This window comes from Trypanosoma brucei, chromosome 2 (assembly GCF_000002445.2).
Source record: "Trypanosoma brucei brucei TREU927 chromosome 2, complete sequence".
NCBI classification, from domain to species: domain Eukaryota; phylum Euglenozoa; class Kinetoplastea; order Trypanosomatida; family Trypanosomatidae; genus Trypanosoma; species Trypanosoma brucei.
The window spans coordinates 149,524-177,356 of record NC_005063.2 but is presented as its reverse complement, the minus strand read 5'-3'; the positions used below and the strand labels follow the sequence as shown (position 1 = coordinate 177,356).

General features: G+C 42.1%; 4 protein-coding genes and 3 pseudogenes across 4 annotated transcripts, besides 16 other annotated features; 1 reads left to right on the top strand and 6 right to left on the bottom strand.

Annotated features, from left to right (window-relative positions):
- Nucleotides 1–1,021: part of a mobile genetic element that runs on past the window's edge.
- Nucleotides 1–27,556: part of a sequence feature (sequence corresponds to BAC RPCI93-25N24) that runs on past the window's edge.
- Nucleotides 765–1,021: a mobile genetic element.
- On the top strand, nucleotides 1,022–2,461 carry Tb927.2.1050 (annotated as a pseudogene).
- Nucleotides 3,081–3,111: a sequence feature (AT_rich).
- Nucleotides 4,020–4,048: a sequence feature (AT_rich).
- Nucleotides 4,466–6,682: a mobile genetic element.
- Nucleotides 6,165–6,190: a microsatellite.
- Nucleotides 6,632–6,682: a mobile genetic element.
- Nucleotides 6,764–6,806: a sequence feature (AT_rich).
- Nucleotides 9,016–9,483, bottom strand: Tb927.2.980 (annotated as a pseudogene).
- Nucleotides 10,312–10,335: a microsatellite.
- Tb927.2.960 (hypothetical protein) lies at nucleotides 10,915–11,088 on the bottom strand (the record flags this gene model as incomplete). The annotated part of the gene is made up of 1 exon (XM_946400.1): nucleotides 10,915–11,088. The coding sequence occupies one exon, from the start codon at nucleotides 11,086–11,088 to the stop codon at nucleotides 10,915–10,917; it is 174 nt and encodes a 57-aa protein (XP_951493.1).
- Nucleotides 11,145–11,218: a microsatellite.
- Nucleotides 11,429–11,450: a sequence feature (AT_rich).
- Nucleotides 12,196–12,216: a microsatellite.
- Nucleotides 13,844–13,880: a microsatellite.
- Nucleotides 14,319–18,503, bottom strand: Tb927.2.950 (leucine-rich repeat protein (LRRP), putative; the record flags this gene model as incomplete). The annotated part of the gene is made up of 1 exon (XM_946399.1): nucleotides 14,319–18,503. The coding sequence occupies one exon, from the start codon at nucleotides 18,501–18,503 to the stop codon at nucleotides 14,319–14,321; it is 4,185 nt and encodes a 1,394-aa protein (XP_951492.1).
- Nucleotides 18,900–19,196, bottom strand: Tb927.2.940 (hypothetical protein; the record flags this gene model as incomplete). Its single annotated transcript, XM_946398.1, has 1 exon — nucleotides 18,900–19,196. One exon carries the CDS (start codon nucleotides 19,194–19,196, stop codon nucleotides 18,900–18,902), a length of 297 nt encoding a protein of 98 aa, XP_951491.1.
- Tb927.2.910 lies at nucleotides 20,715–23,623 on the bottom strand (annotated as a pseudogene).
- Nucleotides 21,210–21,239: a microsatellite.
- Nucleotides 24,642–25,013, bottom strand: Tb927.2.900 (hypothetical protein; the record flags this gene model as incomplete). The annotated part of the gene is made up of 1 exon (XM_946397.1): nucleotides 24,642–25,013. The coding sequence occupies one exon, from the start codon at nucleotides 25,011–25,013 to the stop codon at nucleotides 24,642–24,644; it is 372 nt and encodes a 123-aa protein (XP_951490.1).
- Nucleotides 27,557–27,833: part of a sequence feature (sequence corresponds to BAC RPCI93-3B10) that runs on past the window's edge.

Sequence of the window (27,833 nt, the reverse complement as noted above, 5' to 3'; positions counted from 1 at the left end):
GCGAGCTTCGGTACACGTTCTTCCCTGTCACTACACAAGAAATTCAAACATAAAAGCATAGTGACGGAGGACGGTACCGTGGTGTTGGTGCAATTCCCTCGTAAGCGTGCCCGTGAGGAAAACGTTGACGTCCCGGGGAAGGGCGGGGTGCAGTGTGGTGTGTGCCAAAAAGTGCTCAGTTGCAGGGACTCCCTCATCCGACACTGTAAGGCTTTCCACAAAGGTGAGGGAGTCGAGCTTAAATGCAGCAAAAGCACAAAATTGTGTGCCACTGATTCCCCGCATAAAAACACATCCATGTTGGTGTGCCCGACATGCGGAAGGCAGTGTGCTAGCAAAACTGGCCTCACCCTCCATCAAAAGAAGATGAACGGTATGAAGGTAGAGCGCGCTGTTACCAGCCAACGCGGCGACTGCGAAGAAACGTCGCTGCACTTGATGAGCTGTCCAGGTTTGAAGGAGTTACGTGTCAGGTTTGCGGTAGAAGGTGAGTGTGTGCAGCATGTATGTTTCTCTTAAATGCTGGCGCAATTTCTCATTGCGGTTGAACGGAGCCGGCCGCAGGTGAAGTCCTCACCTAAGGTAACAGTCATACAACCCACTCTCCCTTCTGCAACTTCCCCCCTTATTGCCGAGTGTGGAGCTAGCAGGAAAAGCACAGGACGCAGGAATAGTCCAGACACCCTTAGAGACAGAGGGGGTATGCAATCAACAAGCAACAGAAACAGAAAGAGGGGGAGAGAATAATAAACGAATAACAAAAATCAAAACAAAAGGATTGCTAATTGACATCTTTTGGAGAGTCCGGGGTGAGGGGGGCTTCTCGCCCCATCTGCTGTATTCCGTTCATATGCGGAAATACAACAAAAATTATAGAGGGTGTGTTAGGATGAATGAAAAAGGGAGACTCTGCCACAGTCGCCAGACCGATAGCATCTCAGGGCTCTACGGTGATGGCTGATGGCCCCGCCAGTTGGGAGAAACTCTCACGAAGGCACGAAGAAAATTCCAAAAAAAATAATACTGTTATACAAACTACTGCATTATGAATCGAGTCAGCTTTAGATTATCATGTACGTTGTGAGTGGTAAGGCGTATGTGTTTCGTAAACCCAAAGGCGATCGAGCAGGATATGTTACGTTTTACAGTAATTATGATGATGCCTCAACGCTTATTGGCCAAATAGTCAGAGATTCATGTGGCGCAGAGAATATTAAGGGATACGTTATATTTGACGTGGACAAGAATCATCCTGCTCCGACGAAACCACCTGGTGATTTCGCTGGTATTGCCTTGAGCTCTCCAAACGTTAGACAATTCCATGGATGGTCCAAGCAAAACAAAGCCCTACATTTTTACATTAACTGTGATACATTGAAGGATTTGGAAGTCATACACATATCGAGGTGGGGGAAAATTGCTCCTGCTTACGGTTGGAATCCTTCAGATGCGAAGGAGAAAATTGAAAGTGAATGGCAAGAAATTCAAGATCGCATTCCTATCGTTGGCCCACTGCTTCGTCACATTGTTGATTCGGCGTCGTTCACCAGGCAGTGTGATCTAATCGAGGAAGCCATTAACGAAATGAGTGATGTAAAGAAGGAAAGCTACGCAAAAATTTTCCAAAACGCAGCTACCTGGCAAACACGCAAAGCATCACACAGGTTAGTGAGGGTTGTTCGAGTGAAGAAAGGGAATCTTCTGTGTGATTCGTATCTCTGCACACCGCTTTCATCTTACACGGGGCAAGTTATTTTAGACTTTCTGAGGCCTTGGTTACTGAATAAATATGCTGCAATATCTGCTCTGCTGTCTAACTGCGCTATTGTTGGTCATCTGTTTGAGAAGAGTGGCATTGAAGCATTGTCACATGAGAATACACTAACTGAGTTGGCAAGGGAGTTACAGGGCCTTTCATTTGCTGGGGATCAAATCCAACAAAGTGTGCTGCAGGTGCTGCAAGGTCCAAGACTCACGAATCCTTTGATTGTGGTTCCTGAGGATGTTCCAATTGTAGCTGGAGCTGAAATTCAATATATGAAATTGTACAAGCCGCAATCAAGGAGTTTCCCGGTTGTTGATGCGTTCTTTTTTGTTGAGAATCCGAAGACTTTTGTGGGACTGCAGTACACAATTTCCGGTAGTCATCCTTGCAGCACCGGTGGGTTATTTAAGATGAAAAGGTGTTTGCAAAGTTACTTTAGACGCTGGGACAATTTTTCACGCGGGATGGTATGGGAAATAATCTATGTTCAAAGGGTTGACAGCGAAAAAATTACAAAGCCACAATGTTGTGAGGGGACAATCGAAGACGGAGGACAAAATAATAAGGTTGAGGAAAGGTTTTGTGAACAGGAAGTGCGTCAGTTCGCGGTCTCTCTTAGTAACCACATTACTGCACTATACGTTGAATTGCAAGTAAAAGGTAACAATAACAACGGAGTTAACAATAGAGGTGGTAACAATGCATAGGGTGCGGAAGGAGAGTTGTCAGGTAACTTGAGCGCACAGAGAAATATTTCCCAGGGTTAAGTAACATACGAGTAAGTTCATTAGGATGGTGAGCATTTCAAACACACATTTGCGATACGTATCACTTCACGTAGCTGAGTGTCGATAATCCTCGAACTATTTGATACTTTTTTACTTTCTTCTTACATTTCCCTTTTCTATTAGTATTATTTGTTTATGCAGAGCGATACGACAGAACATTGTAAAACGAGTGTGAAGGGTCTGGCTTTATTTGTATGACTGTAGTGAAGGCATGTAACTTCCTTTCCCTCTTGTTGGGTCATTTCATTATGCCTCACCAATTACATCATATACTTCTTGCCTTTTCTTTGTTTTTTCTTTACTCCATTCAAGAGAACCTTAATTTAAAGATACAAATAGCGACACGTATGCTGAGCATTTGTTCTCTCCTTTCTTTACGAGAGAATTATTTGGTGCATCATAAGCATTTATGGAGACGTTTCTCCACATCTGCAGGTATCTTCATTTTGCAATGGGAAACAATAATAACAGAACATGCACGCATTTACAGTTCTACAAGGCCAGAGCTCACTCTTGACTATTGGATGAATATATATAACAATATAAAAAAAATATTTTCCCGATGACAATGCAAGAAATATTGTGTTATACATTTATGGAAGGTCAAGGACATTTATGTTTTTGTGCTCATAATATTTTACACATGATGAGCCACAGCAGCTTTCATTTGTTTGTGAAGGTGCAACTTATGTGTCTGCGATATGTATGCTGGTGTTATTTGTTTGAGTTGTTTATTGGGTGTGAATAATACCTTTGCTAGGGATTATACTGCATGTGTTCACTAAACCATCTTAATGTGTTTGCTTTTATTGAAAGCTTGAGTTGAGAATGTTTTGGGCTTATGTTTTCTCATGATACTCAACTATTCCTTTACTCTCGCACTGAAGCTGTATGCAAGAAGGAAGGTGTAAGTTTAAAAAACTTAGTTTTGAAGTGCCAAACATGTCCACTTCAGTACGTCCATCGCTAACGGAAACTACAAATCTTCACAGAGTGGTGAGTTTGAGTGGGAGTTTCCGAACTGGCGGGAAGAGATGTGAATGGACGAAGTAAGAGCAGAAGAATATCACCTGATGTGTTCTTTTTGAATTTTTATAAAGCAACGAGACACGATGTTACACATATGGTCAAGTGAAGTATCGCACTACAACTTGTCAAATAAACAAATTTGCAGCAACTAAAGGGAAATAAATGCAACAACAGTTCCCGGAAGGAGGGAGTTGAGTGGTCTTTAATTATAGCATAACCAAAGCTTCACAAAGGAAACACCTTGAAAAACATTCTACGATGGGAAAGTAAAAACTGTGCAGGAGGAAGTCACCTGAAAGGGGTGGGGAATAAAACGGTGCGTCACTCTTTAAAAAAAAATACAACAGCCCCTCAGCAGCTGGGGACTCAAGAAAAGAAAAATGGAGTGGCACCAAGAGCACTTTTACAACCAATAGTAAACTCATTGGTGAAAGGAGTTATTATAATTATGATTATTATTTTTATTGCAGTTCCCACAAAAAGCTGTCCGTACATCATGACATTGGTTTCAGGAGCCAATAGAATAGCAAAGTGAATGTAGCTGAGGACTAAAACATGTGAGCAACAGGGAATTCATCATGCGGTGTTTTTATGCATTGGCGGAAAATCATTACCGCATTCCAGCATAGGATGCAACTGCACTTTTATTTGTTGTTGTAAGTTTACGACTCGCAGAGACCATTGCCATTTCAGTACAGGAGAACTCTTCCATCATCTCTATTGGACAAACCGACGCGGATGTTGTTTTTGGGTCCGTCTTTACAGTACGGTAACAGGTAAACCCATCAAACAAACACAACACATGTTGTAATGGGGATTCGATAATATCTTGCAGGAAGTTCCGTCCAGAGTGGTATCCAGTTGCAATATCAATGGAATGAATTGCATCCAGCCATGCGATGGCAAAAAGAAATTACACAGCTCCCAAAAAAAGAGAAAAATGTTGTGCCACACTGACACGAAAAGAAAGCCTCAACAGTGGATTTTTTTTTGGGAGGGAACCTTCTAAAGAAATTCAAAAGCGATACCCACATACTCACACGATGCGTAATTATCAACTGGGAAAAGAGCATTGCCAGTGTGAAAAAAGTCATAGGGAGGAACCTCGGGAGGAAAGGGGAAGAAGTTCATAGCCATTACCACAAAGGGGAAAATGACACCATACTGAAAAGACCATACGTAATGATAGAACATTCCATAAAGAGAAGAGCACTGCTGACACGCGCAGCGGCAGTAGTTGCAATTGAACACGACATTGACAACATATTATTAATAGAATTTGGAAAGCACATCTACACAATGGAACTTCCACGAGGCACAGTGTGGTATCTCAGATGTGTGACAGCTTCCGTAAGCAAGTCGGTTCTTTTAATGTTTTTGATGTAAGATATAATTGGAAGGAATGTGCGGCCCCAGTGTGAGGGAAGCCGGGACTTATAACGGGGAATATCTTCCCAAATTATCGATTGCACAGCATTCCTTGACACTCACAAGGGGAAAACAAAGGTGACCTCACGGGAAGAGGAGGAAAAGAAAATACTTCACCTCTCCAATAGGAAATAAATGTGGGAATGATTTTCCTTCCGTGGATTTGACAGAGGATGATGCAAGCAGCGAGTAAGCGATTTGATGAGGGTTGGAGCATTAAGAATAGCACAGATGATGTGGAAAGAGAAAGTATCAAAAAAGGAATCTGAATTGCACATTGTAAAAAAAGAAGTCCCAAATAATGAAGCAATCGCGTATCATTGGCCCAGTTTCAGAGAGACATATGACAGGATGAGTTGTGCGCCATTCTTTGTGATGGAGGAAAAACAGAATTGGAAGAAGGTGTTGATTTATTGCATGACCAAAGGCTAAAAAGAGCAGGGATGATTATGAGGCATATGTCCCATTGTGTCACTTTTCCCAGTTGATAATTACTCTCCATGACCAGTCGGTGGCAGTGTTTGATCTAAAGTCATTTCCCTCCCAAGTGAAGTTGCCTGAGAATATTCGGGTGGGGTTCCGATACGTTAGCAAAAATGAGGAATTAGTGAATTTGAATCGACTCCCCATCAGTTAATAAAGGAGAATCCTGGAGTTTCACACACCATCACAAGGGTCTTTTCAGAAGACGCCGATGTCGTGAGGCTGCAGCAGGCGACCCCTGAAAGATTGAGGACTCAAACATGGATCTGCAACATATTTATTAGTGTGAGGCACATGACGTGGTTAAATGTCGTGGAAACAAAATAGTTACCAGCATGAAGAAATGTGGGGCACAACCATCATTGGTGACTCACAAAAGATGACACAACAATGTGATTTCATTGGAGTTTTAGTTTAACCATGAAAAGCAGACAGTATTGCTGGGACAACGAAAGTTATACAACAATTCCGAGTATCCCTTGCTATGTGAAAAAATCTACTATAGAATAAATGAAAACTGTTGTATCACGCATGATGTACGCGGCAGCAGGAGTGAGAAAAAACAATAGCTTTCTCCCTACTACTATTGCTACTTATTTTTTAAATGGTAACATCATATTTGTCATGATGCAATACGGTCCGGATGCGACCCAATAATTTAACCGTGTTACCACACACAGACACACACACACACACATATGCGTTACAGCTTACACAAAAATGGATGTGCATTTTAGTAAAGAAAAAACCAGTGAGCAAGTAGCGAGTTGTAGCAACTGTGGCCATGATGGTAACGGATGCTTCCATGCAAGGGTGATGGGAGTGGTTTTATAATTCCTCAATTCGGGAAGGAAGTTCTTAACTGCAAGTGCTACTTGTGAAACGAGAGCCCGCTTTTGAATATTTGCCTTATGAAAGAGATTGAAGAGTCTCGTACATGTATGCGTAGTCAACACAAGTATGATGCATATTATTTTTAAAAAAATAGTGGGAATTGCAACACACATTTCAGTGACATGATTCATGAGGCTTTAGCCGTAGATGGAGTGTGCTGCGAGATGGGAAGATTAATTCTTCATGGAGTTACGTGACCTCAGAAAGATAAACCCGCGGGTGTCCAAAGAGCAAGCAAAGGGGAGCGCGGGAGGCGGGTTAAAGACGTTTTCAGACACTTCCGCTTCGTAAGTAATAGAGGCGGTTATGTACGTATCAATAAATTTCGTTTACGATATGAGTTATATTTCAGTAAAACTCGTTTGCACGAAAGCACTTTTTATAATTATGTTATATATTTTTTCTATTACTATATTATAGGGAAGTGAGACTTGACTATTCTCAGGCATCGCCGCCAAAAAACTTCTTACGCTAAAGTTGCATTGAAAGTATTGAACTTTCAACGATATTTTTCGGTGGGGAAGGTAAGGGGGAAAAGGGAAGTAGTTGTGTCGCGGACGCCGTTCTGTTTGTTGGAAGTTGTAAAGGGAGGAAAAAACAAACCAACTTGCCAGATGGGAATGACTTTGAGGAAAACATGTACAGTTGAAACTGGGGAAGGGAAAGTTACAGAAGAGTAAAACAACTGCGTAATCGAATTTGTCACCGATGATAAAAACAAACTAACGGAGTTCACCACCCTGAAACCATAGCTGCGTCTTCCTCCGTCACATACGACACAACAATGTAAGTCTAATGCTGCAGGTATGAAGAAAGGCGTTGCTGCTCAGGAGACGCCCATGGCCGTGGCATTTAACTAGACGCTAAGCAACCGAAAGCACGATACCAAGCTCGAGAGCACAACTGTGACGGCTGATGGAACTCACGAAAGTGAGTGATGGCAGGAGTTTGCTGAGTTCAGGAACGTCAATGCCAACGGCAGCATTCCCTCGACACACGAAATAAATAAGCGAAACAAGAGATGCTGTACACAAGCCATATGCCAAAGCCGAACGCAGCCATTGTTGTCATGACGCCAAGCGGGAAAGAGAGCCAACGGCAACTTGTAAATGCAGCGAAATAAGGATCGTTGAGAAACGACTTGCCGTGGACACCATGGGCGAAAGTTCACAGGCGCGGGAAACACCGGCGCTAGATTCGGTGACGGGGCGTATGATAAAAACCGTCACGCTACCGTGGCGGAGACATAGGAATGACCACGATTCGGGTGAGGGAACTGGGAAGAGGTGCAAAATGTAAGGAAATTCTTGAGAGCGTGCGAATTCTGCAAAGGTAAAAAGGACAGGAGTCGTTGACATCGGGAACAGAAGGAAGGCGCGAGCACAGCTGAAGAAGTGAAAAGATGGTGAAACCTTAAGGAGTTAAAAGTGTTTGGAAAAGGACAAAGCGGAGAAAATATCAGTAGTCGCCGGGAGAAAATGCAGTGGCCGTCGTCGGACTGGTCTAGTTCGCACCGCCATAATAACAACCCATATACTGACTTTCCGAAGAATGATGACGATGACGGCGAAAAACTCTTTTAAAACTCTTTTTTTTCACAATTCCCTATTATTTTCATCTATTCCACATAACCTGTAGACGACCATGACTTGAGGTGAAAACCAATTACACATGGGACGTTCTCGCGTCATTCCTCGCACCGGTTATTTCCATCATGTACTGCGAGGGCCATTGCACAGCACATCATCTTCCGTTGACAGATGTTGTAGTTGGATTCCGTGCCCGGCTGTTTTGAAACGTTACGTCGGCCACCGTATGCCCGATTCCTCCTTTGTTATTGTTTTCGTTTGTGTAAAAACGCCGATACAGATGCAATTAGCAGCTCCAGTGTGACAATTGGAACAACCGATCGTATTTCGTACTTGCTTGTTTGTTTTTTCTGCGAACCTTTCAACGCATCAATCCCATCCTTTGCCAATCTCCACGCTTATGGACCCTTAAGGGGTCATGCTATATCAATCTTCCGACATCCGGTCATCACTGGAATCCGCCTCCGACTCTGATGATAACGTTTCGTGAAAAATGTGGCAGTTACTCTTTTCTCGCGCAGTTATTTGCTTAGGTTATCCTTTTCGGCCGGGAGAGTTCCCCGGAATTCCGCCGCGACTCACCTGAGATCAGACCTGTATTCTGCTTAACACCACCGATCTCAACATTGAGAGCGCTCTAAAGATACCGAAAGAATCATGTTTGCACACGTGGAGGATCACACCGATGCTTCCCACCATCCCGAAAACCGACTGTTTCGCCGCTTTTCCTTCTCCCCCGGGCAGTCCGTTACTGTCCGACTGCTGAAATCCTTAAGACGGGATGCGCGCGAACATTTAATCTCCTCCCTCTCGAAGATGCACCGGATTCAGACATCGCAATGAGGTGTGTTCAACACTCTGCCATGGGAGTTTGCTCATTAAACGACCTGGTCGAAGCGCTTCCCAATTCATAGACAACTCAGATAAATGCACAGTTTCATTAAACGTGTAGCAGAAAAAATGACTAATGCTTGGCATGCTTCCGTCCAGCATTAAAGCTGCGTACCTTCTATCTCCCTTGATTATGCCGAAGGGTCCGTCAGTTGGTTTCAAATATTAACACTGCCATGCCGCAGAAATACGCAACAATAGGCAACTCTTCCGCATCACAATGCAATAACTTGTAGAGGATAAAAGAGCCCAAATTCTGAGATTTTCCAATCCCATGGTTAACAATGACAGCGTATGATCGTGGAAAATAAAGACATTCCGGTAAAGCACGCTGTGTACGCCATAATTCAATTCCATTCCTTACAACATTCCATACGCGGAGCTCTTCTCTATGGATGAATATGTTTTTGTTACTCACCCCGGCAAACTTGGCTTATTATCACCCCATTTGAGATGTTAGAACCATTGCTTCAACTTCTTCCCTGCGTTCTGGTTTCTTCTCAACAGCTTCCTCAATTTCAGGGACAACATTAAGTTCTTCATCCTTCCACATTACATTGCCACTACGCGTTCCATCAACAACCATCCTCCACAGCAGTTGAGTTTCGTTGTCCATTATAATGTGACTTCACTTTGCATTGCATACGGAGCCATATAAACTGAAAACATTATCAACTCTTGCTTCACGTCCCCCCAGACGCTTTTCTCCCAGAATAAGTGTTTTTTTGTCCTGAAGCAAAACATTGAATATTGTTCTTGATTAAAATATTTGTTTTACTTTTTTAACTAGTGTAACTTCTTACCGTTTCCTTTTAAAGGAAATAGAAGCTTTATCGCAAAGGTATTCCTGTACTAAACCACGCACACAGTTACTCAGGTAGAACAGTTATAAATCTCAAACAAATTTAATAAACTTTCCTCACACATTTTTCTATCCAATGAAATTATTTCCACACTGCTCTACTGCAGCATTTTGTGGCCATTAAAAAAAAATAGTTTGGCGCTACCTCAGGTATTCACTGACATTTCCCCCACTTTCAACGCATGTTGATAAACAGATGCCTCAACACTGTCACACCTTAGCGTTATTGAATCTATTTTCATGCCTCCAAGGAATGCACGGCATGAGATTCTATTTTCAAATATATTAGTTGATGCACGACATTTGGTATTTTATTCATTTCATCTGACTGTCGCTTTTCCCCATTCTCTGAGTTCGAAAATACCACTGAGCTAATTCCGTGAAAACGTACACATGTAGCTTCAAGGTAATATATGTTTATCACTGTTGTGTTCTTTCATATTTCTTTGTTGACTGCTGGTGCCCAGTAAGTTCCTATCATAAAATATGTATCATCTTACAAGACACAACAATAATGGTCGTGATAAAGGTTCTTAATTCCCTGTATTTAATGTTGGATGCTGATGTGAGGAATGGATTCAAAAACAAACAAACAAATAAACAAACTGAAGCCTCCTGTTCGCAAGTGAAGGGTTTGTGTTCACATCGTTAGAGAGTGTCAGCACCCGGAGATATACTTTTCTCGCTTTGCAGTGTATGTTTAACTACAGCTTCCGTTCGTTCCGCCATATGGGAAAATAAATTGTTTTGGATATTTGAGTCTGCGCCGCCTTCCCCACTCAAAGCACCTTGCATAATGAGTATTATTGTAGTAAATTTTGAGTTCTCATGAGGATTTCACACTTCACACGCGCAAAAAAATATATTGTTACAATGACTCGCTTACTGTTGCACACATGGAAATGGTGGCTGCGATAGAAGCTTCCCTTAATTTGTGTCATTTTCGTGAGAGTTGAGTTTTAAGCAACATTGTGCCTCCTAAACCTTGATACGCATTTGAAAAAATGAGATTATAAAACAGGCTCAGTATTTGATACAGAAAGTAAGAGAACTTGGCATTTAATTATTATTATTATTGAACACACATTCATATGTTACTTTTTTTCCATCACCGTTAGGAACGTAATCATCACACGTTAAAAAAACGCCAATACGCAAATATTTCCATACGCCACTTCACTGCCTTCAAAGCGCTGCCCAATTGGTTTTGAATTTAAGTGCAATACAAAAGAACAAAAACATTTGAGAGAAAGAATTCAGTAATAAAAAAATATGGTTAAACTTCCCCAACACCTTTCTGAAACCTTTTGAACTTTGCGCATCTGCACGGTCAAGGCAAATCAAAGTTTCTCTAACCATTGATGTCTACATTATTTCCAATCGACCATGTTTCTTGAAACAGATGTTGGAAAGAAAATATAAATAATAAAATAGTGATGGATGAAAACCTGAATATTAATTCTGACAATAATAATGGTAGTAATAATAAATAAATAAATAAAATTACATTCCTTCAGTGCATTGCACTTATGCATGGAGTATGACTCGTAAAAACCTGTCTCATGATTATTTATGAGTTCATAGCAACAACTCGATAATGATATGCCATGAAATGTTTAATCAACGAAACTTACATTCCCCTTATAATACGACGCAAACAAAACAAACATCAGTCGCAACCGCGATTTGTTTCAAAATGATTTATATATATATTTTTTTTTGCGAGCATGTAGAAGCAAATAAATACAGCAGCGTGCGCAGAGGATTAAGTGTGCAAACAAATGAAACAACGATAAAAACATTATTTACAAGATTAAAAGAAAGTGCCGTTTGAATAAAGAGAAATGAAGCAAGAGGTAGCAACAAATTGTATGTTTTTAATATACTTACTGCAGATATTTAGTTTGTAACGATTAGTATTATATAAACAGAAACACATGTGATGAAACTCAGGAATATATCAACTAAACCTCAGATTGTTCGACAAACAAGCAAAAAAGAAAAGAAAAGGAGAATAATATGAAAAAAAACAACATCTGCTGTTAATGTCGCACAACATATTTCAACAGTTGATTCACACTACAAATTTCTCATAAACATACGATTTAAATCACCACCTGCACATTCCCTTCCGTGTATCGTTGTTTTGACTTCAAACAGCTTACAAGTATAATCTGCTGATGCCATCTTTACATAATAAAATGAAACTATTAAAGTTTATCACAGTCCGCAAATTACGGGTTTTAGGTTGCAGTCGTCGGTTGTTCTTCCCTCTGCATAATGGTCTCTCATTAACATACGAATATCTCTAAACAAAAATATTCACATTACAGATATTAGGTAATGAATGATTTGACCCAACTCCTTCCACTTGTAACTTCGTCACGGCATGGTTGCGGCTCACAACAGAAGGAAAGGTGCTTTTGCTCTTAGGTTGAATGATACCTGCAGTTCCAACATAATTCGATATATATATATATATATATACTCTTTATTTTATTTCTACTTTCTGTACTTCTCCACTTTCGTGTTGTCCATACAACAATATCTCTTTACCCGATGGTGAATGAGATGTGGTGTGCTGTTTGGAAACTGAACTACATTTTTAGCTGAGAGTGGAAAAGCTGAGAAAGTGTTTTTGTTTGAAGAGTGAGTCAGTCGCAGCATTCAGCATTTGATAACTCATAAAACATATAATTTATATTTAACCTTCCAATACCATAGCTCGAACAGAGCATTTGCTTGTCATAAAGACATTAACCATATGCTAAAATTTTCCACGTCACCAAACCACACTTATATAAACTCGCAAAAAATAAATAAGAAATAAGCAGTTGCATATATCATACCACTTCTTGCAATGTAAACCGAAAATAGTGCGTCACGGAAGTGCGCTTGAAATTAGTAAACGAAAATATTCCTGTATCATAACAGTCTTTCACTATTTCCTGAAGTATTTCAATCTCCAACTAAACATCATGTAAAACACCTTAAAGCCACTCCACTTTCCAATACATAAAAATCCCACCCATGTTACTTTCATGTGCCATCGCGGTGCGTCCTCATGCTTCTAATTTCAGTAGTCATTCACTTCCCAAGTTCCGTAAGCATTTACTGCTAATAATGTAAGCGAAACAATTTGGGGATATGATATTCAAATGACAGTTGTCCTTCGATTTCACATGCATCTCCCTTCAGATGCAGCGCTGCTTTTCGTCTCTTTTTTTTTTTTCTCAAATAAATACATAATATTTGATATTTTGCTATTTCGAATCGGTGTGGATTTGTGTAACTTAAATGTGCGGCTGTCTATAACTTATCAGCTAACAGCAGTGTCTAATTAATTTAAGTGTGTGAGGAGGAAATCCCTTTGTTGTTGTTGTCAAATAAAAAGTAAATATGAAGGAATACATAATTTACCTCAGCAGTGTTTTCTGGAAAGTCATAAACATATACGGATACGGTAAGAAAAGGAAAATAAAATGAATGAAAGGATTTGCTCTCGCCTTCAGTTCTTCTGAGGCATCATGTTGTAAGAAAGAAAATAATATTTCCCAAAACCAGTGAAATGTTTAATACACTTTACCATGCACATGTAGCACAAATGTTAATGAATTAAGGCGGTACACAACCCTTTGCTGCGCAAGGGAATTCAGATTGTATGACATCTTCACAAAAGTTTGGCACAAATAATTCTGAAAGGAAATGTAATAAAATAAATTATGTTATTACAAAACCAAACAAATACAATAAGTTATAATATAATATTTTAATGAAAAGAGAATATTCAATCGCATTGTTTGAGAATATAGATATATACCAGTGGCAAGTGTAAAAAAGAATCACGAGACACGTAATGTGTTGTATTATCGTTTCCCGTGTAGCAAATTGGTAGTTAAGATGCTGCTCTGATATAATTTATTGTAAAGTCACTCTGTCATTTCTTTCAGTAAAGCAAATAATAATAAGAATAATGAAATATATTCACTATAATGGTATATAAACTTCACCTCCTCATATCATTGACAGGTATACAGTACTGCAGAATGTTGAGTGCTTTTACTTTTCAGGTGTGGCTATGAGTAAAAATTAAATGTGAATGTTGTGTTTCATGTAATAACAATAAGAACGATAGAAATAATAATAATAATTCAATATATATGTGTGTGAATGTGTAGTCATAAAGTTAGAAGGGCATACAAAATAAGATATGTTCATTTGGTATAGTTGTAATGTGAATGAGCATAATACAATATTTACTACGCTTACAACTAAAATACAAATTTACATTGAGAAAAAAGCCTTGTGCATACATACACACACTTTCCTAACTGTTCTTTATTCTTCACAATATATGATTGGTATGACTTACTAATTTGTTAAACGCTTAAATAACTGTAATGAGATCCTTGTATTTCTTGTATTTAAGATAGTGTAACATACAATATCATCCATGTGAATTGTTACTGGTATCTGTCCGAATAATGGTGCCTACAGTTAGCGAACCACTCGAACTGGCTGTTAAATTTAGTAACGTGTTCTCAGCAATAAGTTATTAAATTATACAAAGCGAAACAATGGATCAAATATTAATATATATGTACCCTCCTTTTTCCCAGTTCACGCAGGATATCAGAACTGACAGAAGCATTTTTGAGATCCACCCAAGAAAGGCACGGCAGCTCCAAAAGACTTCTGAATCCTTCTGTGGACCTTCTGGCATCATGGCTCTGACGGAGATGCAATTTTTTAATTGATTTTATTCTCCCAAGTGGTGTAATATCATTGAGCTCCACACAATAAGAAAGATTGAGCTCCTCAATGGTATGGGGTGGTTGAATTTCCCTGAGGTCTTCATCTGTAATAAGAGAACAAATCAAGTTAAGAATGCGCAACCGCGGAAGAGTGAAAAGTGCACTAAACCCCTGCGTTAGCTCTTTGCATTTCCCTATATGCAACTCTTCCAGTGTCTTGATATTAGCGATGTATGAAGCATCGGTCATATCACACAATTCAAGGTTGAGTGTGACGAGGGATTTGCATCTGCTGATATAGTATCCATCGTAACGGGTCGTAACTCTGGTGGATTCCAAGTTGAGCACACGAAGTCGTGGTAATTCGCTAAGTGCTTTCCAGCCTGAAGTTATGTAGTAACATCCTCCCAGATTCAATTCCTCCAGTGCCGTAAGATTTGATATATGAGATATATCTGTTAGTTCCCAACTGGAGTCTAGGTTGAGTGACGTAATGGATCGAGACAGAAAAATATAATTAAGTGTGCTATTGCTAATGTCAGATAAACCGAGATCCAGCGATTTAAGCCGTGGCAGTTTCTCAAGTGTCCCGACTCCTCCCAGGTTATCACCGCATTCACGCAATGATAATTCCTCAAGGGACGTGATGTTGGAGAGGGGTGTTGTGTCTGTTAAGTCCTCGCGCATTTCAATATGAAGCCTCACGAGAGATTTGCTCGTCCCAATAGATTCAACAGATATATCACTACCTCTCACATTTCGCAGAAGCAAAAAACGCAACCGTGGCAGTGTACCAAGGGCATTCAGTCCCTTGAGGCCGTCTGAACAGCTCCTAACTATCAGTTCCTCCAGTGATTGAATCTCATACACCACCGTGACATCTGACAACTTCTCACACCGAAAAAACTTTAGTTTCACCAGCGTTTTGCAACTGCTAAGGCAAGCTATATCTTTAGCGGTGATGTTAGTATCAGATAGAATTGCTACACGTAGTAGAGGCAGCTTTCCGAGCGACTCCCAGCCTTTTCGTATTCCGTTGCAGCAGTTAACATTCAGTTCCTCCAGTGCCAATAAGGAAGATAATACTGATATATCGGTTACCCATTTGCAATGTGATAAGTTGAGTGACTGCAGCGATTTCGATTCGGAAATATTTTTAGTTACATCATCATTGAAATCCGTATATTTCAGATTCAGTACTCGAAGGCGCGGTAGACAGGAAAATGACGGTATACAACATACTTTCCGTGCATGACCGAGTACTAACTCCTCCAGTGTCGCAATGTTAGAGAGAGCTTTCACAGATATGAATCCCATTGACCTCTCAAGATTCAGTTTCACAAGTGACTTACTATTCCAAAGGATGGAACATTGTTGCGCATCACTGTCTCCCATGTAACATTCCTTCATGCTTAGGATACCTGCCTTGGGAAGCGTTCCAAGAGTTTCAATACCTTTTCTGATGTTGGGGCAGCAATCAAGGTTCAGCTCCTCAAGCATAGTAATTTTAGAAAGTGCTGTGACGTCTGTTATATCTTTGCAAAACGCAAGGTTGAGTGTATTCAAAGACTTGCACTCGCTAACGTACCGTATGTTTTCATCATTAATGCGTGTATTCGACAGTGTGGCCACACGCAGTTGATGAAGTGTACCAAATACATTCCAACCGGATGTTACATTACAGGAGTTGTCAATGTTGAGTTCCTCCAATGCTGTAAGGGAAGCGATTGAAGAAATAGATGTTATTTTCTTGCAATGCGAAAGGTTTAATGACACAAGTGGGATTGAGCTTGTGCAGATATTCTCAAGGGAATTATTATCAACTTGTGTCCGTCCCAAATCCAGTACACGAAGCTGCGGTAGCCTGCCCAGTGTTCCCATTCCAGAGGTTACTTTGTCACAGTAGTGGAGATTCAGTTCTTCAAGTGTAACAAGGTTTGAGAGAGGCGTGACATCACCAAACCCTGCGCAGTCATCAAGACTGACCTTTACAAGTGATCCACCATTCCCTAGTGAAACAATAACTGAGTCTTCCAACTGTACACCCTTTATGTTCAACACACAAAGCCGTGGCAACTCTCCAAGAACGCTCAGCCCTTTTCTGATGTTTGAACAACTATCAAGATTCAACTCCTCAAGCGTAGTGATGTTAGAGAGAGCTGTAACATCAAGTAACTTATTGCAGAAAGAAAGATCAAGCGTAACAAGGTTTTTGCACTTGCTGAAATGGGATATGTTTCTATCAGTAATATGTGTATTCGAGAGGATTGCCACATGTAGCTGCTGAAGTTTTTCAATTGCTTCCCATCCTGCATTTATTCCAAAACAGTTGCTCAGATTCAGTTCATTCAATGCTTCGAGGCTTGAAATATGGGACACATTTGTCATTTTCCAACAATGGGAAAGGTTGAGGGACACCACTGTCTGCGATAGGCATAAACTTCTGAGAGACTCATTGTCGGTATTTGTGCCAGACAGGTCCAACATTTTAAGCTGTGGCAGGTTTCCGAGACATCCAATTCCTGCGTCAATACCCGTGCAGCCGTGAAGGCTTAGTTTTTCCAGAGTCAAAATGTTGGCGAGTGCTTCCACATCAATCAGTCCCGTGATACTCTCCATATTGAGCTGTAAAAGGGATTTTGAGGCACCAATACCAGTAAAGTCAAGGGACGAGATGTGTGCCTCCTTTATGTTAAGCACACGCAGGTACGGTAGTGTACCAAGGCTACCCACACCACTAATGATGTCAGCACATTTTTGAATATTCAGCTCCTCGAGTGTAACAATGCTGGATAAGAGTGTCATATCACCAAACCCTGCGCAGTTATCAAGACTGACCTTTACAAGTGGTCCACCAGTCCCAACTGAATCGAGAGATGGCTCGCTCAGGTGCACATCCTTCATGTGCAATACACGGAGTTTTGGTAATGCCCACACAACGCCTATCCCTCGTGTTATTCGGCGACAACCGTTAAGGTTCAATTCCTCAATAGCAGTGGCATTGGAGAGTGGATTGATATCTGTCAGCTGAATACAATAAGAAATGTTCAGCCTTTCAAGCGATCCACAGTCACACAAATCCTTCAGACAATTATCTTCCACAGGAACACCACTCAAATCAAGTATACGCAATCGTAACAACATGCCAAGTGTTCCTATTCCCTTCGTTATGTGGTAACAGCTGTTTAGATTCAACTCTTCAAGCGCTGAAAGTTGTGAAATTGGTGTCGCGTCTGTGATATTGTTGCATTCGGATACACTCAGTTTGGACAGTTTAGCACATGCACTTATTTCCCCTATACAGCTATCATCAATATCTGTGGAATTTAACTCAAGACACTTCAGGTTAGTTAAGCGAGAGATTCCTCTGATATTTGTCAGTTGCATGGTGTCAGTAATAGCCAACTCCTCCAATGTTCCAATATTGAATAAGTGACGGGCGTCATTGTTGTCAATATTGTTGCTCCTGAGACAAAGCCTTTTCAACATATCAAGGTTATTCAAAGATATGATATTCACAAGTTTACCATGTGGATATTCAATGCGTAACTCTTCTAACTGCTTTAGCTTACTGACTTGTCGTGAGTTAAATTTCCAACCCTTTGATAACGTGATGGTTAATTTCTTAGCTTGAATGCGGCCACAGAGTGAGGAAAGAGAACCTTCATATAGTCCTTCGTCACTGAAGGCATTATCAGCAGCATGATATAACGTTACCGCACGTATGCATTCGGTGCCATCACACACACCACCTCGCCTTTCGCCACTCATAGCTGTGAGATTACTCATGAAACATTTAAGTGCCTTCACACTGCTTTCCAGCCGTGTCGTTTGTTTAATCAATTTCTCATGCTCATTCAATAATGATATCACAGTTTCATCATTACTGGCGTCACGCGTCTCTTCGGTGATTGTAACGGTGGTGAGTTTATTTTGTCCAGTAGTTGATGATTCCTTTAAAGCTTCTGTGTGCTCGGGAGATGAGCTGCGTTGTCGCTTTCTTCCTTGGTTTCCTGACATTGTAGTTCCCGTTTCCGATTCCTTGAGGTGCTGAGTGTTGAGGAAATGCTTTTTCTTTTTTAATAATAGAGCTAAGCGATGAATCAAACGAGGGGGGGGGAAGTGTTATAAGGAAGTAATTGAGGTGCATGCCAAAATGTGTTATGGTCAGTGATCCTAACATTCATTCAGCAGTCTTTGGGCACAAAAGAAATGATAAATGTAATGAGGTTGTTTTGTATATATATAGAAATCAATAAAGTGTGGCAAAAATATACTGTTTATTATTCTCAGTTGCTTGCACGCTTAGCAGCCACAAGGGATTAATTTTATTCTCGTTGTTTTATTTATGAATTACTGACCCAGTGCCTGAAGCACGCGGCAACAGTAGTTTCTGACAGTAGTATCAAGAAGTCTCTACATTTCCTTAAACCGGAAGCTAACCTTCGCCTTCACGACCTTCCCTCGCAGGGCAACTAGCATATAATTCTTATGCATTGATGCCGCGGCATGGAAAGTAAGGTGGCACTTGCCTTCCCTTTCATTGGCTGCAATATTTTCCAAAAGCACGACACACACAACCACAAAGCTGTTAGAATAATCCCAATCCTCACTCTCTCCACGAGCCACCCATATATGGTAGTGGCCTGAAATTTCAATTAATGTCATTGCGTGAGCCCAAACGCAGTGACAAAACGGAAAGCGAAGACACATGGAAACACCTCCCGGATATGACACATACGCTTTATTTACCTCGGCCGCAGAAACCAATTGAAACATCTACTGTGAAAACTGAAGGGACAACAGTAATTAGGGGGACATATGGGCACTACGGTTTCCCATTGACTGTGGACAGGCGGAAATGTGTTGATTGAATGTCTTAGATAATCACCGTTACGGGCGGGGAAATTCCATTCCCAAACTTTGCGTCCCGGTCCCTTTTTCAGGTATTGAAATATCTCTATAAGAAGCTTGGCACTCGTGTTTGTGCATGCCGTGATTTGTGTTGTGTTTGCATGTTAAAGAAATACCAATGGTACATTCAATGCGAAAACACATTTCAAAAGCCTTTTGGTCTTTCCTTAGCCTGGCGGCAGTAACCATGATTCCTTTCATGAGTTCTGCAATGTTGAGGGAATGTTTTAGAATGTATTGCCATTTTTTTCATAGTTGGTTTTGCCTAATGTAATATTTCCTCCACAAGTGGTGTACACGCGACTTCTGAAAGTGAAACCAGTTGGAGAAATAACAAGCGGAGGTGTGGCAAACAAAACACAGTTACCTTCATAATTGGAAAAGGAGGAAGTGAAGCGGGTTCCCACAAGTGTTGTGTAACCCCAACGGAAGGAAGAGGGAAAAGGGAACACGAAAGGGAACATTATGGCGCCATTGAGTATTAATATGCAGCGCCTTTTGCTTGACTTTGTTGGTGTTGGTGAGCGTGCGTGCCTCAGTGGTGAAAGCTCATAAGTTTATGTGACGAATTTCTTAGCCTTTTGTTTGTCCGACAGATTTACTGTTTGATATCTCGCGCGGTTGGAAATACGCATTCCTCAACAGGGGAAGTGAAACGGATAACTGTAAGAGGGGATGAGGGAACGCAAGTGCAGTGCAGTGCAGGTTCCACGGTGGAAAAAAGAAAAAGCATCAGGGCAAATATCAGGGACACCGCTTCACTCACATGGACGGAGCCGACGGGTCATTTTCCAATGAAGGGATGGGAATATTGGAGCAACTATGGAGCATGCAATTTTTTTGAGGAAAGAAACAAAACAGCTCTTGTCATCCTACAAACAGGAGCCCCCTCTTTTCATACAACCCAAGAGGGAAAGAAAAACAAAGGGAGTATTATTATCTTCGTTTTGCACGCAAATGTACTACTCTAACATTCTGGCTATACTTCATAGAAGTGGCAGCAACAATGTACAGAAAAATATTTAAAAAAATGACGCTTAAAGAAAAACATATGCCCACGCTTCGTTACCGTATGTAAAATCCCGTACTGATGGCCACGGTGTCGACGATGCCGTTGATTGGCCGTCTTTTACCAACTCCTCGGTTCGAAAAGGTTAAGTGCGGGGAATTACGGCTCCAACAAGCGGTAAAAACTTATTGACATTAAATGGCCCAATTTCTGGTGGCCCACTCCCCTCTACAAATCACAACGCATGTGACATTATATAAGCTGCGTGCGTAAGCAGCGCTCCGTAATATTATGCATTTGTCCATTCGGCGCTGTCAGAAATTGTGCAGCCCCTTCGGAAGGAATGATGCAAGAAACACAGCTGTAGTTTCTGTGCGAGGTGTACGGCAGCGAAGGGACTCTTGCTCACTATTGTGAACAAATCACCAACAGTTTTGACTTCGTAGCAGCCATACCTCCCAATCAGTGAACGAATCAGACGGTGATGTGTCGCAACGGCATCAGGCATCAGCTCAGGGTGTGCAGCCCACAACGCAGTGCCGCTCTCAATGTCAGTAAATATTAGTGTCACGGGGTTCGTTGGTTCCTTGGGTGCGCTGTCGTCATCACGGGTGCCACGGAGAGGGAATCACGCAAGTAAGCTTAGACATATTGCAAGAGCCACAACGAATAAAGAGTCACCAACCACACCAGCAACTTGTGCGGGGGTGAGGGCATTACCGTTGGGGACAGCGCACATCAACGACGGCGACATCGGATTCTGTAGTATCGGTGCATCTGACCGTAGCGCACGTGCCATTGATCACACACACACACACACACACACACACACAGACTTATATCCGTAGCACCGAAGTTTGTCACGCAGTCATCAGCGGTAACAACACCGTTGGTTATGCAATCATAATGTTTGTACGGCCCATATAACGCATGCCATCAATGATGATTACTGTTTGGTTGAAGAAAAGGTCGACCAGCAGGCCGGACGTTACCCTTTCCATGTTTTGCAGATTCTCTTGGATTAGTCTACCCGTGGCGAAACCCAGCACCGACAGCGGCGTCCACTTTTCCACCTCACGTACCGCCTCGTGGAACCGTTGCACAGTCTACGATGTCGTGTTGATGTCTGGGTAGCAAAGCAAACTTGTTGCGAACAAAAGGTGCTTGGTGCCATCGCTATTGTCGAAGGCTTGCGCAAACTCATTTTACAGCAGCGCAATGTCAGAGAACTGGACAAATACGCGCACCTTGTTGCGGATACGTAGATGCTCTTCAGTTACCACAATGCCATCAACAGCAAGTCCAATGATAAAAGTGCTACCACTTTTCGAAAGATACTCTCCAACAGAGTCCCCTGGAGTTAATACAACGGTAGAGCTGAGGTTCAAGCCAAATGTGAGCAGTGTCTTTCTTAGCGCATCAATGAAAGCGGACGCCTCACCGCCCCTTACAACGCAATTGGTGGAAGTCAGCACGAATGCTGGAGAGGGAGCTCGCTAACATGCATAGCTGCTGCTCCATTGTTGGGGACAAGTGGATCACATTCCTGCTGAAACTGTTCAGATGAGGGGTTGGTGCCATAGGGTCAATGAATGTCAGACCTGGCAGACCGCTTTTGTTACGATGCCAAACACGGCAGTGACTATCCTTTCCTGCCGCAATGTGTTGAGCTCGTCGGAAACCTTCTGCATATCTGTGGCAACCTTCTGAAGGAAGAAACTGTTCATCTCGCCAGCTTTCCCAGATGAGGTCGTGGTGGACACACCAGTTTCAAACTGTGTGGAACCTCTCAGAAGCTCTTCGTGATCTTCCATATCAACGGTGAGGCCGGTGAGTGGTGTCTATAGGAATGAGGGATCGATATAACACTGCAAGGAAGTTGTCATAATATGCCTGCCAGCAAGCGGTTGCAGGCGGTAATTTTCAGCAATCTCCCTCATGTAGACGTTCTTCCTGCCACGGTTGCAGCGGCAAGTGGCATCATTTGCAGTGGTAAAGCTATCGCACTCACCTCCAAAATCACCGATCACGATGCCATCAATCACGTAACGGCGACTCAATGACGGCTGTGCGATTTTTCATCCAGCCATGGGTACGCAGTGCCCGCGCCAACACCTCTCCAGTAATCTAGCCGTTGATCGTCAGCTCCCCATCCGCGTCACTCTTTAGAAAGTGATCCGCATCATTGAAGTCACTCCACTCCCTGTATTCAGTCAAATAGTTCCTCATTTCAGTCTGAAAGCGTTTTACCGCGTCGATATAATCTTCCTCAGCGAGAGGATTTGACCCCGTCTGAATCACACGATGGGGAACAAACGGAACATTCGCTTCTTCCAATGTCTCCTTCCAGATGCTCACGATTGATTTCTGCAATAAGATCGGAGTTGGCATGAACGTATCTTCCGTACGCGGATCAGACACCAACCTCACGAGATTTTTTTTGGCATCAGGCTTCATGGCGGCAAACATAATCACAGCCTGTGGATTTCCCCCAGCAAACTAATTCCATGCAGCGTCGAATTCCTCAGGTGATCCACCTTGTCCACCCGCTTTGTCTTCCCCCGTGAAAACACAACAGAAACTGTACCCCATGCGCTATATGAAATCCACTGCATGATTATATGCTTCACTACCTCCCGGGAGCCCATCAAGATACATGAAACCCTGCTTTAGCACACGTAAGTGACTCATCGCATAACGTACTGGGGTAATAAGTTCGCCAGTGGCCTCAAGGAGCAGGAAGTAAAGATGCGGCAGACATCCCTCATGCCCTGTTGATACTCAGCCATGGAACCGAAGCCAACAAGTTGGTTCCCTTTTAATGTATTGCACAGCTTGTTCGCGTCATCGCCATTTAGTGCCTTCGGGTAGTCATTCAGAAACTGGACCGAATCGATGACGTATGAGGGGGAGCGGGCAACTTCAACATTCACTCCGGGTGCCACCGTCCAGTTCCGAGCAACCAGGGAGGCGTTGAAATCGGCATTCACGGCATTGATAACTTTTACGTCCCATTTTCGACTGTATAACAGAGATATTGCCTTCACTGTAACTTTCCCACCATCATCTGCGTTAACAAGAACACATATTTGATAAAGTTGAAGTAACACTAACAGCAACAGGAAAAGTGTTGGCGTCGTAAAGGTAATTGGGGAGGTGGTGGAGCTTGCTGTGCTTCGTCAGCCGGCATACGCGTGCGATCATGAATGAAATTCATCAAGAAAGTTATCTTGTTTAGCAATGATGGATGGAAGAGAGTTGTTATTGATGGTATAGAAAGGTTGGTTATACTGAAAGACAATGATGGTACGCATTGATGCACAGATAGTTTGAACAAATGCATGGATAAAAACAAACGACAACACCTTTTGTTGCTTTAATCCAGGTTTCTGGGAGTCGAGCAACCCAACATATGCATAGACACCACCTGCCATTCAACTTAATTAAGACACATTTGTCGATCACTGCGATGGATGAGAGGTTTCTGCATTTCATTACTGAGATGTGCTGCAACCACACCCAGTCAATGCAGCGCGCAACAGCTAACTACAACAGTACAATCAATGGCCTCCTCGCATCTTACCAAACATACGCATGCATTACAAGCTTTTCGCTGTATTAGAAGACCGGCACCTATTAGACGCCCTTCTATCCAAACATCTTTAAGATAATTCCATGGTCACCTGGTAACGTCTCGAGAGTCACACGACAGGAGCAATCAGTTAACATTTATTACTGTGCACGGTTGTAAATGCATCAGCTGGTACTAACCTCTACCGACCGTCATGTCTGTGTAAAGTGAGAGTGAAAAAAGAAGGCGTTCTGCCTGCTGAATTAACAAAAAATATTTCTCAATGAAATGCAATTCACAGTTAGCCGGTTTGGACTGCACACGCGCATCTGCTCATTTGTCCTTTAAAGGAAATGATTCATCCTGCCGTTACATCCAATCAACGCTACACCTTGCTCTTTCTTGTTGTGTGACCAGAGAATGGCTAGTGTCATATGTATATATTTGAGACTGATATCTCTGCAACCTTGTCTGACCCGTTTCCGCCATTATTTCTTGGTGATACACTGAGGTGTGTTTATGTGCGGTATTCTCCATATTAAAAGATACTTCCATTTACTCTCACCACAGTGTTACAAACCAACATACTGACACACATGTATGCATACAAATACACAATTTCCTCCTTCCATGTGGTTCTGCTCATTGAGTTTGATGACGTTCACTAAGTGGAACGCCAGGACGTGCACAAAGTTCGTGATATTTTATGTACATCATGCTCATGGATTCCCAGAGTCGGTAACATGTTGGTAACGGTTAGACTCATATCAGGAGAGGTCAAATACATACACAAACAAGTTTGATACAGTGCATAATGCGCTTCAACATTTTCTCCTTCTCTCCATTGTTGTGATGCAAAAGTGTGTGGAGGAAATGGGACCTCATAAGGAAGAAATTGATAAGCTCGAAGTAACTTATAATTGAGAGGAGTTGATGTCTGCCGGATTTCCATGAGTTGGACACTATCGTTAACGCTTCTATATCCCGTTGTCGGATGCTCGGGGTTTCTGCATGCACACTGCTTCCGCCACAGCATATCCGAATAAAAAGAGTCTAAACTAGTTTCCTATCGTTGACATGCATGCGCCCTTTGCTTTCGCATCGGTACAATGCTTTATGTCTTTTACATCCATTCCAATTTCAGACGTCAGTCGCCATCCTCTCCAGCTTGTACATGTAACATATCATTTGCACTCTCCAACGCAGCATTCATACACGGAGAGAATTCATCCCCATTTTGTAAAAATCGGCAAATACAGTCTCACACATGATTTCTCTCAACCTTGTTTCCACACTTTCATTCCATACATTATCACATCCATAAGACGTGTTTATGACCATTGTGAGCCCTTCCTCTAGTTTCTTTATATGCAGTTTCATCAGGGTCTCTTACCGCTACACGAAGCGGTTCATCATTAATCAAATCCAAATTCACCCGGAACACCACAACCGTCACAACTGCTATCGTCTCTGACTGCCTTCTAACACACTCGAGATCCATTCTCTTATCCAATGTTGCGATTCTCTCTGTATGACGGCAGTGCTTCCCGCACACAAAGAGAGAAAAGAGAGGCGTCAGTGGGTATTAATGAGTATAAGTAAGGGAGTATATTACGCAGCGGTCAATGAAATGGTGCGGCTACATGTGACGTCCATTTTGACCACAAATACAGATAAAATGCATGTTGGCAAGGGTGGTGGGCCTTCAATTTCCTTTCCCAGGTAGCTGTTTCGGAATGCTAACTTCATATGAAAATGACTACCATGAGCCAAAAGCTTGATGCCTCTAATTGATATCTGTGAGTAAGCAGCTTCACAATTTTCGCGCATGCATGAGTTTGTGTTCAAATAAAGCGAGTGTAAAGCACTCATAGATACTAAACCATTAAACCATCACAAAAAGGATGTCGACCTAATAATAAGAATCGTAAAAATCGTCATCTTCCGAACAGTTTCTGCTCCTCATCCTTTTTCATGCTCCCTCAAAAAGTAATGAACCCCCATACGCATCACACACATTATTATCTAGGAGCATTGGAAACAACTCCAGGCTAAGTGCAGTTTGGATCAACTTTTTCCTGCTTCTTAAATCATTATTTAGTGTGTTGGTTCATATCAAAATATCAGCCGGGTTAACGCTCTTACATTCTGCATCAAATGGATTCAGAGCAGCTCAATATATATTTTTCCTGTTTCACATGCTTCCTGTACACTACCTTCCTCACTTGCAAGATCACGCGCATAACTGTATTTTGTTGCATACACCTGGAAGAGTGTCGTACAGCTTAACAAAAGGCTAAGCGAAGCTGTCAGGTTGAACATACACGGATGCAGACGTTTTGGTTTCACATAAGCCAACTGTACTGAATACTGGCCGTTGGTTGCTCAAACCATGTCTCCATTTCCATACACCTTAAAATAGGTTAACTCCTCAGTCACTTAATGGAGTTGACAGGTCTGATGTACGGCTGTTCAACGAAAGCATGAAGTATTTGCATTCCTAATCTCTCCTTGGATTAAGTCTTGTCAATACAGTTTCCTTGATAAATGTTTCACCTGCATACAGTTCATGTAGCCACGGGAATTTAAGAATGGAGATTTGGACTCTCATTATTTGTTCCGCATTTGAAACGATTCCGCCATTCCCCTATGCTGAAGTTGTGAAGCAGCACTGTAATCGTCATGATGTGACATTGTTTGATACGTAGTATTGTCGCTAACTCACAATGCCTTTTTGCAGACCCATCTCCGTTATAATTTTTCTGATTCGTGACAACCGCAGCATGGATTCAAAGCAGCTTTACGGACAAATTGCGAAACTGTGCGTGATGATACCGTAACATTCCCAAACAGAGCTGGCAAACCATGTTAGCGTCAGAAAAGAAACCAGTTACCCCACATCTACTCAGAGTGAGGGGGAAGAGGAACTCCCAACAGAAATCACTGTAATGTGCCGAATCCATCAAAATAATTGTACACTAGCAGATGCTACTATCAAATGGCCATCCCAACATAGACAACGAAAAATACACAGCGGTCCTATCAGTCTAACGTAATCAAGGCCTTCTGTCCCATGGCTATAATCCATGAGCTTTCATGCTTCAAATAATAAAGGAGACATTGCGTTGTGCTCAGTTTGCATGCACGCGAAGGGATGCAGTAAGGCAGTCGGGCACTTTTTACACAAAAAAAAGACCACGTAGGTCACCAGCTCTGTTCAACGTTTTAACTCTTTGGGTTAACCTTCAGACTCCATTGCTATTCAGAAGAATCCACAAAATGGTGAGCTTTACACACCATCCATAATCCCCGATATTCCAGTTGAGAGCAGCTGCCAAGTGGAGGGTGAGATGCCGGCCAGCTCTCCATTTTCGCACGTTTGACAGCTGCACACGGTCGTGAGGTTCCTTCGGTCCAATAGCTTTAAGAGTCTTAGTGCGAATTGTCTGGACATTGCAAAGGAACAGATCCACTTTGCTGGCGTGTTTGTGAGATCCATTTCTCATTTATATTTTGTATACGGAGCACGCGAGTATATGAGAAATAAAGTACAGGCACCCTAATTTCAACTCGTCGCAGGATCCACCACCCTTCTAACCATGTGCCCATCTCTGACTCTTAGTCACCACAGACCTCGCTGACACAATGCTTCGAGACTTCTGCACACGTCAGCATCACTCTGTCGCATTGCGCTCTTTCCTTTCGTTTGGAAAAGTCTCTGAAGGCAGTGACGGGCCCATAACAGTCATGTCCGATTCGTTGTAACAGTTCCTCCTGCGCTGCAATGGCCATACCATACATGTCATGTGCCGTAGGTTTTAGCAGATGTCTGCTCGGGAGTCTTGGCACAGCCTCC